At 50.0% G+C, this 11,614-nt stretch overlaps 1 protein-coding gene across 3 annotated transcripts in view; it reads left to right on the top strand.

The window, feature by feature from the left end:
- SLC4A2 (solute carrier family 4 member 2) overlaps positions 1-11,614 on the top strand; it is a 73,219-nt gene that overhangs the window by 24,359 nt on the left and 37,246 nt on the right. For all 3 annotated transcript variants that reach the window (XM_073632600.1, XM_073632601.1, XM_073632602.1), the window contains exons 3-7: positions 4,932-5,152; positions 5,239-5,339; positions 7,052-7,263; positions 8,926-9,059; positions 9,166-9,346. In XM_073632600.1, coding sequence (XP_073488701.1) covers positions 4,932-5,152; positions 5,239-5,339; positions 7,052-7,263; positions 8,926-9,059; positions 9,166-9,346 — 849 coding nt within the window. The remainder of the gene's footprint in view (positions 1-4,931; positions 5,153-5,238; positions 5,340-7,051; positions 7,264-8,925; positions 9,060-9,165; positions 9,347-11,614) is intronic.

Genomic DNA, 11,614 nt, shown 5'->3' with positions numbered 1-11,614 from the left:
TTTTAATTCTGTCCTCTGTTAACCAGAGGTCTGGGACTGTAGCTGGTCTTATGCCCTGTACACACGGTCGGACATTGATCGGACATTGATCGGACATTCCGACAACAAAATCCTAGGATTTTTTCCGACGGATGTTGTCTCAAACTTGTCTTGCATACACACGGTCACACAAAGTTGTCGGAAAATCCGATCGTTCTAAACGCGGTGACGTAAAATACGTAAGTCGGGACTATAAACGGGGCAGTGGCCAATAGCTTTCATCTCTTTATTTATTCTGAGCATGCGTGGCACTTTGTCCGTCGGATTTGTGTACACACGATCGGAATTTCCGACAACAAAAGATTTTGTTGTCGGAAAATTTTATATCCTACTCTCAAACTTTGTGTGTCGGAAAATCCGATGGAAAATGTGTGATGGAGCCCACACACGGTCGGAATTTCCGACAACAAGGTCCTATCACACATTTTCCGTCGGAAAATCCGACCGTGTGTACGGGTCATTAGACTGTAGCTGGTCTGGAACTGTAGCTGGTCTGGGACAGTAGCTGGTCTGAGACAATAGCTGGTCTGGGACTGTAGATGGTCTGAGACAGTAGCTGGTCTGAGACAGTAGCTGGTTTGAGACAGTAGCTGGTCTGAGACTGTAGCTGGTCTGGGACAGTAGCTGGTCTTGGACTGTAGATGGTCTGGGACAGTAGCTGGTCGGAGACTGTAGCTGGTCTAGGACTGTTGCTGTGTGGGACAATAGCTGGTCTGGGACAGTAGCTGGTCTGGGAAAGTAGCTGGTCTTGGACAGTAGCTGGTCTTGGACTATAGATGGTCTGGGACAGTAGCTGGTCTGAGACAGTAGCTGGTCTTGGACTGTAGATGGTCTAGGACAGTAGCTGGTCTGGGACAGTAGCTGGTCAGGGACTGTTGCTGTGTGGGACAATAGCTGGTCTGGGACAGTAGCTGGTCTGGGAAAGTAGCTGGTCTGGGACAGTAGCTGGTCTTGGACAGTAGCTGGTCTGGGACTGTAGGTGGTCTGGGACAGTAGCTGGTCTGGGACTGTAGCTGGTCTGGGACAGTAGCTGGTCTTGGACTGTAGATGGTCTGGGACAGTAGGTGGTCTGGGACAGTAGGTGGTCTGGGACAGAAGGTGGTCTGAGACAGTAGCTGGTCTTGGACAGTAGCTGGTCTTGGACAGTAGCTGGTCTGGGACAATAGCTGGTCTGGGACTGTAGCTGGTCTGGGACTGTAGCTGGTCTGGGACAGTAGCTGGTCTTGGACAGTAGCTGGTCTGGGACAGTAGCTGGTCTGGGACAGTAGCTGGTCTGGGACAGTAGCTGGTCTTGGACTGTAGATGGTCTGGGACAGTAGCTGGTCTTGGACTGTAGATGGTCTGGGACAGTAGATGGTCTGGGACAGTAGCTGGGCTGGGACAGTAGCTGGTCTGAGACTGTAGCTGGTCTGTGACCGTTGCTGTGTGGGACAATAGCTGGTCTGGGACTGTAGCTGGTCTGGGACTGTAGCTGGTCTGGGACAGTAGCTGGTCTGGGACTGCAGCTGGTCTGGGACTGTAGCTGGTCTGGGACTGTAGCTGGTCTTGGACTGTAGCTAGTCTGGGACTGTAGATGGTCTGGGTCAGTAGCTGGTCTGGGACTGTTGCTGTGTGGGACAATAGCTGGTCTGGAACTATAGCTGGTCTGAGACAGTAGCTGGTCTGAGACAGTAGCTGGTCTGAGACAGTAGCTGGTCTGAGACTGTAGCTGGTCTTGGACAGTAGCTGGTCTGGGACAGTAGCTGGTCTTGGACTGTAGATGGTCTGGGACAGTAGCTGGTCGGAGACTGTAGCTGGTCTAGGACTGTTGCTGTGTGGGACAATAGCTGGTCTGGGACAGTAGCTGGTCTGGGACAATAGCTGGTCTGGGACAGTAGCTGGTCTGGGAAAGTAGCTGGTCTTGGACAGTAGCTGGTCTTGGACAGTAGCTGGTGGTCTGGGACAGTAGCTGGTCTGAGACAGTAGCTGGTCTGGGACAGTAGCTGGTCTGGGACAGTAGCTGGTCAGGGACTGTTGCTGTGTGGGACAATAGCTGGTCTGGGACAGTAGCTGGTCTGGGAAAGTAGCTGGTCTGGGACAGTAGCTGGTCTTGGACAGTAGCTGGTCTTGGACAGTAGCTGGTCTGGGACTGTAGATGGTCTGGGACAGTAGCTGGTCTGGGACAGTAGGTGGTCTGAGATAGTAGCTGGTCTTGGACTGTAGATGGTCTGGGACAGTAGCTGGTCTGGGACAGTAGCTGGTCTGAGACAGTAGCTGGTCTTGGACTGTAGATGGTCTGGGACAATAGCTGGTCTGGAACTGTAGCTGGTCTGAGACAGTAGCTGGTCTTGGACTGTAGATGGTCTGGGACAGTAGCTGGTCTGAGACTGTAGCTGGTCTGGGACTGTTGCTGTGTGGGACAATAGCTGGTCTGGGACAGTAGCTTGTCTGGGAAAGTAGCTGGTCTTGGACAGTAGCTGGTCTGGGACAATAGCTGGTCTGGGACAGTAGCTTGTCTGGGAAAGTAGCTGGTCTTGGACAGTAGCTGGTCTTGGACAGTAGCTGGTCTGGGACAATAGCTGGTCTGGGACTGTAGCTGGTCTGGGACAGTAGCAGGTCTTGGACAGTAGCTGGTCTGGGACAGTAGCTGGTCTGGGACAGTAGCTGGTCTTGGACTGTAGATGGTCTGGGACAGTAGCTGGTCTTGGACTGTAGATGGTCTGGGACAGTAGATGGTCTGGGACAGTAGATGGTCTGGGACAGTAGCTGGGCTGGGACAGTAGCTGGTCTGAGACTGTAGCTGGTCTGTGACCGTTGCTGTGTGGGACAATAGCTGGTCTGGGACTGTAGCTGGTCTGGGACTGTAGCTGGTCTGGGACAGTAGCTGGTCTGGGACAGTAGCTGGTCTGGGACTGCAGCTGGTCTGGGACTGTAGCTGGTCTGGGACTGTAGCTGGTCTGGGACTGTAGCTGGTCTTGGACTGTAGCTAGTCTGGGACTGTAGATGGTCTGGGTCAGTAGCTGGTCTGGGACTGTTGCTGTGTGGGACAATTGCTGGTCTGGAACTATAGCTGGTCTGAGACAGTAGCTGGTCTTGGACAGTAGCTGGTCTGGGACAGTAGCTGGTCTTGGACTGTAGATGGTCTGGGACAGTAGCTGGTCGGAGACTGTAGCTGGTCTAGGACTGTTGCTGTGTGGGACAATAGCTGGTCTGGGACAGTAGCTGGTCTGGGACAGTAGCTGGTCGGAGACTGTAGCTGGTCTAGGACTGTTGCTGTGTGGGACAATAGCTGGTCTGGGACAGTAGCTGGTCTGGGAAAGTAGCTGGTCTTGGACAGTAGCTGGTCTTGGACAGTAGCTGGTCTGAGACAGTAGCTGGTCTTGGACTGTAGATGGTCTAGGACAGTAGCTGGTCTGGGACAGTAGCTGGTCTGGGACTGTTGCTGTGTGGGACAATAGCTGGTCTGGGACAGTAGCTGGTCTGGGAAAGTAGCTGGTCTGGGACAGTAGCTGGTCTTGGACAGTAGCTGGTCTGGGACTGTAGATGGTCTGGGACAGTAGCTGGTCTGGGACTGTAGCTGGTCTGGGACAGTAGCTGGTCTGGGACAGTAGCTGGTCTTGGACAGTAGCTGGTCTTGGACTGTAGATGGTCTGGGACAGTAGCTGGTCTTGGACAGTAGCTGGTCTGGGACTGTAGATGGTCTGGGACAGTAGCTGGTCTGGAACTGTAGCTGGTCTGGGACAGTAGCTGGTCTGGGACAGTAGCTGGTCTTGGACAGTAGCTGGTCTTGGACTGTAGCTGGTCTGAGACAGTAGCTGGTCTTGGACTGTAGATGGTCTGGGACTGTAGATGGTCTGGGACAATAGCTGGTCTGGAACTGTAGCTGGTCTGAGACAGTAGCTGGTCTTGGACTGTAGATGGTCTGGGACAGTAGCTGGTCTGAGACTGTAGCTGGTCTGGGACAGTAGCTGGTCTTGGACTGTAGATGGTCTGGGACAGTAGCTGGTCTGAGATTGTAGCTGGTCTGGGACTGTTGCTGTGTGGGACAATAGCTGGTCTGGGACAGTAGCTTGTCTGGGAAAGTAACTGGTCTGGGACTGTAGCTGGTCTTGGACAGTAGCTGGTCTTGGACAGTAGCTGGTCTGGGACAATAGCTGGTCTGGGACTGTAGCTGGTCTGGGACTGTAGCTGGTCTGGGACAGTAGCTGGTCTTGGACAGTAGCTGGTCTTGGACAGTAGCTGGTCTTGGACTATAGATGGTCTGGGACAGTAGCTGGTCTGAGACAGTAGCTGGTCTTGGACTGTAGATGGTCTTGGACAGTAGCTGGTCTTGGACTGTAGATGGTCTGGGACAGTAGCTGGTCTGAGACAGTAGCTGGTCTTGGACTGTAGATGGTCTAGGACAGTAGCTGGTCTGGGACAGTAGCTGGTCAGGGACTGTTGCTGTGTGGGACAATAGCTGGTCTGGGACAGTAGCTGGTCTAGGAAAGTAGCTGGTCTGGGACAGTAGCTGGTCTTGGACAGTAGCTGGTCTTGGACTGTAGATGGTCTGGGACAGTAGCTGGGCTGGGACAGTAGCTGGGCTGGGACAGTAGCTGGTCTGAGACTGTAGCTGGTCTGTGACCGTTGCTGTGTGGGACAATAGCTGGTCTGGAACTGTAGCTGGTCTGGGACTGTAGCTGGTCTGGGACTGTAGCTGGTCTGGGACAGTAGCTGGTCTGGGACTGCAGCTGGTCTGGGACTGCAGCTGGTCTGGGACTGTAGCTGGTCTGGGACTGTAGCTGGTCTGGGACTGTAGCTAGTCTGGGACTGTAGATGGTCTGGGTCAGTAGCTGGTCTGGGACTGTTGCTGTGTGGGACAATAGCTGGTCTGGAACTGTAGCTGGGACTCAGAGTTGTCACTTATGTTTTAGACCATCGTCAGTCCTCTCATCACATCCACCACCCCCTTTCCTCTCACCTCCCTCCTGACTCCAACCGGGATCCTCGCAAGCACAAAAAGAAAAAAAAGAGAAGGCGGGCCTCAGTCCCCGGAGACACTCCGGGGACCATCCAGGAAAGGGAAGAGGAGGAGGAAGAGGAAACCGATGGAGAGAAAACTCCTGATGAAGGGACGGAATCATCTGACTTACAGGTATGTTCTGGGATGGTGCTATACTCCATACTTCATTCTTTCGAAGGAAACTACCCATCACATTCCTTCCTTCTCCTTTCTTCCAGTTCTTCCCGGTGGAGGATGACATCTCTCAGAGAAGCTCTGGGTTGGTCCTGGCTTCATCTGCAGACTCTGGGGTCAGGGAGCAGAAGTCAGAGCCCTCAGGGTAAGTAGATGGTAAAGCTGTGTCTTTAAATGAGTTACTGCTGTATCGAGGCGCCTTTACTCCCTATTTTACCAATGGATATAAAACATACAGAGCCATGACCCGTACACTCCATGACCTGTCCCCATACACTCCATGACCTGTCCCCGTACACTCCATGACCCGTACACTCCATGACCTGTCCCTGTACACTCCATGACCTGTCCCCGTACACTCCATGACCTGTACAATCCATGACTTGTCCCCATCCACACCATGACCTGTACATTCCGTGACCTCTCCACCGTATACTCCATGACCTGTCCCCTTACACTCCATGAACCATACACTTTATAACCCGTACATCCCAAGACCCGTACACTCCATAACCCGTACATCCCAAGACCTGTACACTCCATGACTTGTTCCACTATACTCCATGACCTGTACACTCCATGACCTGTCCCTTTACACTCCATGACCTGAACACTCCATGACCCGTACACTCCATGAATTGTCCCCTAACACTCTATGACCCGTACACTCCATGACCCATACACTCCATGACCTGTCCCCATACACTCCATGACCTATACACTCCATGACCCATACACTCCATGACCTGTCCCCGTACAATCCATGACCCATACACTCCATGACCTGTCCCCAAACACTCCATGACTTGTGCCACTACACGCCATGACCCGTATATCCCAAGACCTGTACACTCCATGACCTGTCCCCGTATACTCCATGACCTGTCCCCGTACACTCCATGACCCATAGACTCCATGACCCGTACACTCCATGACCTATCCCCATACACTCCATGACTTGTGCCACTACACGCCATGACCCATACATCCCAAGACCTGTACATTCCATAACTCGTACATTTCATGACCTGTACACTCCATGACCTGTACACTCCATGACTTTTGCCACTACACTCCATGACCTGTACACTCCATGACCTGTCCCCTTACACTCCATGACCCGTAAACTCCATGACTTGTGCCAGTACATTCCATGACCCGTACACTCCATGACCTGTCCCCTTACACTCCATGACCTGTACACTCCATGACCCGTACACTTCATGACCTGTCCCCTTACACTCCATGACTTGTGCCACTACACTCCATAACCCGTACATCCCAAGACCTGTACACTCCATGACCTGTCCCTGTACACTCCATGACCTGTACATTCCATGACCGGTACATTCCATGACCCATACACTCCATGACCTGTCCCCGTACACTCCATGACCTGTCCCCGTACACTCCATGACCTTTACAATCCATGACTTGTCCCCATACACTCCATGACCCGTACACTTCATGACCTGTCCCCTTACACTCCATGACCTGTACACTCCATGACCCGTACACTTCATGACCTGTCCCCTTACACTCCATGACCCGTACACTCCATGACTTGTGCCAGTACACTCCATAACCCGTACATCCCAAGACCTGTACACACCATGACCTGTACACTCCATGACCTGTACATTCCATGACCGGTACATTCCATGACCCATACACTCCATGACCTGTGCCCTTACACTCCATGACCCGTACACTCCATGACCTGTCCCCGTACACTCCATGACCTGTCCCCGTACACTCCATGACCTGTCCCCTTACACGCCACTACATTCCATGACCTGTACACTCCATGAATCGTAGTCCATACACATTTTACTGTACTTGTGTGTGTGTTCACAGGGAAGACCAGAAAACATGCAGCTCTCCAGTGGCCGAGGTAGCTAGCGCCTCACGCCTCCCTCATCGACAACCTCCTCATCGTAGCTACAGCCTTACAGAACGTCGGAGAATTGGTAGTATGACCCACCCCGAGAATGCACACTATCACCTTGTGCCCACCGATGAGACTGAAGCTCAGACTCTAGCATCAGCTGACCTTGACTACATGAAAAGTAAGTGTTGTCACAGTAGGGGTGAAAAGGGCTGGAAGATACGGCTCTCAAGAGGGTTCTTCCACCAAGACTATTGGACTGGATAGAAGTCACAGAATGGGATCCAGATCCAGAAAGAAAAGTGCCCCATTAATCTGCCCCCGTTCCATCCAAATATACAAATACTGAAACCGCAAATGGTAACCAGAACCCCGAGACCAGCAGAAGACTTCCAATGTGTGTGGTTTCATCTCCTCATGCTTAAAACTCTAACTACTATAAACTGACCCTGACCTTGTTAGTGCCTTCAGACTGTTTATACCCCATCCACTACCCTTCTGGACTACTAATACCCCATCCATTGCTTCTCTGGACTACTAATACCTCATCCACTACCCTTCTGAACTACTCGTACCCCATCCATTGCTTCTCTGGACTACTAATACCCCATCCACTGCCTCTCTGTATTGCTTATACCCCATCCACCATTGCTTCTATGGACTACTCATATCCCACCCATTGCTTCTCTGGATTACTCGTACCCCATCCATTGCTTCTCTGGACCACTAATACCCCATCTACTACCTTTCTCAACTACTAATACCCCACACATTGCTTCTATGGACTACTCATACCCCATCCAATGCCTCTATGGACTACTAATACCCCATCCACTGCCAATCTGGACTACTTATACCCATCAACAGCCACTCTGGACTTCTAATACCCCATTCACTACCTCTCTGAATTACAAATACCCCATCTTCTACCTCTCTAAATGGTGAATACATCATTCACTAATTGATATGGGCTGCTAATACCCCATCAACTGCCTCTCTGAACTACCAATACCTCATCCACTGCTTCTCTGGACTACTAATACCCCATCCACTGTCTCTATGGACTACTAATACCCCATCCACTGTCTCTATGGACTACTAATACCCCATCCAGTGCCTCTATGAACTACTAATACCCCATTCACTACCTCTGTGGACTACTAATACCCCATCTGCTGCCTCCCCAGGCTGCATATATCACTCCCAATCTTTTTCTTTATCCTTTATACTTTAATTTACCGTCTCTCTACACTGCTAATACCTCTTCAGATTTTTAACACTCCATCTGCAATCACTCAATACTCTGAATCTACAGTACCCCATCCAATGTCTGTGTACTCTTCTCTCTGTATAGATCTCTAACACCCCACACAATGTACCTCATGTGATACTTCTTCATATTTGAGAGGGGGCCATTGCTCCCTCAAAGACTTGTTCTTTCTCATGCTTTCAATACATATAGGGTTCATTCTCCACAAAGCAGACCGTCCTTCAACATCCATTGCTGTAGGTATTTGATGTCTTATCAAGGCAATAATACACCAGATTCTGGCTACTCAGCCATGATCCCTCCTATCCCATCAAATGTCTTTTTGGATCTCATGCTCCCTTCTGATTATCTCTCTGGAGATGTTTCATGCGGTGTATCCATTGACTATAAAACTCCCTCCATTGTTTTTCCAAACTCCGAACATACCATTCTTCAGAAGATTGTTATCCATCCAGTGTAGCTCTTCTTCTTCTGTCTAGAGATCTCAGGGGCAGAAAGATGAGAAGATCAGATTCTGCTACAGTGAAATGGGACTTTTTCTCAGGTAGAACCTAACTGCTCTCCATTTCTTAGGTCACAGATTTGAGGACCTACCTGCTGTGCGTAGACATCTTGTACGTAAGAGCAAAGGGCAAGTGATTCATATCAACAAAGACCACAAAGAGAGACAACCACACAGGAAAAGTGTCACCCTCCAACCCCACGAGGTGAGTACAGCTTGGGGCCACATATATTATATCTGTCTCATGAAACACACAACAAATTGTTTAATGATATGATGGATGACCCTCTATGGTTAATAAAACCCACCAGGTGTTTGTGGAGCTGAACGAGCTGGTTTTAGACAAGCACCAGGAATTACAATGGAAGGAGACGGCTCGCTGGATAAAATTTGAGGAGGACGTTGAAGCAGAGACAGACCAATGGGGAAAACCACACGTGGCTTCTCTCAGTTTCCGCAGTCTGCTGGAACTAAGACGAACGCTGTCACATGGTAACTAGATCTGCTTAAGATGATGTAGGGATCCTGTGAGTTGGATGGCTAGGCAATGGAGGAACCTCTAAAAGTCTTAATATTATGGGATATTTGTGGATAATCTGTAACCTTAGAAAGGGGGGGTTAGAGGTACGGAGGTGAAAAATGGGAAAAGGTCCCCCGAGCGGGGTTTTTAGGCAGCTAACTATAGATGTGAGCAAGGCAGTAAATAAAATATTAAAATGCTTTATTGAAGGGTAATGAATGAATGTAACAACATATAAATATAAGTTAGGAGCTCCAGTGGGAAAATACCCATACCAAATACATACAATAGCAAACATAGGTTATACACAGCATATGATAAGGCTATTGCATAACAATCCTGACGCGTTTCGACCCATGAATTTTGGGGTCTCTTCAGAGGATGAGTTTGCTACAGAAAGCCTTATCATATGCTGTGTATAACCTATGTTTGCTATTGTATGTATTTGGTATGGGTATTTTCCCACTGGAGCTCCTAACTTATATTTATATGTTGTTACATTCATTCATTACCCTTCAATAAAGCATTTTAATATTTTATTTACTGCCTTGCTCACATCTATAGTTAGCTGCCTAAAAACCCCGCTCGGGGGACCTTTTCCCATTTTTCTTGTCCATATTGGGGTGAGCAGCATTGACTCCTTAATGTGTCTTCCCTCTTTGCTAGAGGTACGGAGGTAGAAGTAGGGAGTGAAGGAGGTGGGTGTTGGTCTTATGGTGGAAGGTGTATGGAGTATAGGAGGAGGGTGTTGGAGTTAAGGGAGAGGTTTTTAGGCTGGGGGGTCAGAGTTATAGTGAGAGGTGTAGGGAATGTAGGAGGAGAGCATTGGGGTATGATGGAAGGTGTAAGGTGTGCAGGAGAAAGATGTTGGAGTTATGGAGAGATGTGTAGGCAGAGAGGGGTCAGAGAGTTACAGTGGGAGGTGTAGGGAATGTAGGGGGAAGAGGTTAGATTTATGAAAGTAGGTGTAGGGAGTGTTGGACAAGGGGGTTGGATTTATGGAAGGAGATATAAGAGGAGGGGATTGGCGTTATGGTGGGAGAAGAAGGGAGTGAAGGAAGAGGGTGATGGTGTATGATGGAAAGTGTAGGGAATGTAGGAGGAGAAGGATGGAGTTGTGTTGAAAAGTGTAGGAGGTGGGGGGGGTCAGAGTTATGGTGGGAGGTGTAAGGAGTACAGGAAGAGGTTGAATTTATGGAGGGGGGTGTAGAAGGTGGAGATTGAAGTCATGATAGGAGATGTAGGATAGGAGGAGGAGGTTGGGATTATGGGTTATGTTGAATGGTGTAGGGAGTGTAGGAGGTGGGAGGTCAGAGTTATGGTGGGTGATGTAGGGAATATAGGAGAAAGTTGGATTTATGAAGGTAGGTGTAGAAGGTGGGGGGTCGGAGTCATGGTGGGAGGTGTAGGGAATATAGGAGGGTTGGGTTATGGGTTATGTTGAAAGTTGTAGGGAGTGTAGGAGATGGGAGGTAGGAGTTTTGTTGAGAGAGGTAAGTCGAGGGAGATCAGAGTCATGGTGGGAGATGTAGGGAATATAGGAGGTTGAGATTATGTTGAGAGGTGTAGGAGGTGGGGGATCAGAGTTATGGTTGGAGGTGTAGGACAGAAGGAGGAGGTTGGGGTTATGGGTTATGTTGCAAAGTGTAGGGAGTGTAGGAGGCGGGAGGTCAGAGTTATGGTGGGAGGTGTAGGGAATATAGGAGGTGGAGGAGGTTGGGATTATGTTGAGAGGTGTAGGAGGTGGGGGATCGGAGTTATGGTTGGAGGTGTAGGATAGGAGGAGGAGGTTGGGGTTATGGGTTATGTTGCAAGGTGTAGGGAGTGTAGGAGGCGGGAGGTCAGAGTTATGGTGGGAGGTGTAGGGAATATAGGAGGTGGAGGAGGTTGGGATTATGTTGAGAGGTGTAGGAGGTGGGGGATCGGAGTTATGGTTGGAGGTGTAGGATAGGAGGAGGAGGTTGGGGTTATGGGATATGTTGCAAGGTGTAGGGAGTGTAGGAAGAGGGAGATCAGAGTTATGGTGGGAGATGTAGGGAATATAGGGGTTGGAGGAGGTTGGGATAATGTTGAGAGGTGTAGCAGGTGGGGGATCAGAGTTATGGTTGGAGGTGGAGGTTGGGGTTAAGGGGTATGTTGCAAGTTGTAGGGAGTATAGGACGAGGGAGATCAGAGTTATGGTGGGAGGTGTAGGGAATATAGGAGGTGGAGGAAGTGGAGGAAGTTGGGGTTATGTTGAG

This window comes from Aquarana catesbeiana, linkage group LG05 (assembly GCF_042186555.1).
Source record: "Aquarana catesbeiana isolate 2022-GZ linkage group LG05, ASM4218655v1, whole genome shotgun sequence".
Taxonomy (NCBI): Eukaryota; Metazoa; Chordata; class Amphibia; order Anura; family Ranidae; genus Aquarana; species Aquarana catesbeiana.
Note: the sequence above shows the minus strand (reverse complement) of the source record. Positions and strands in the feature narration are given on the sequence as shown.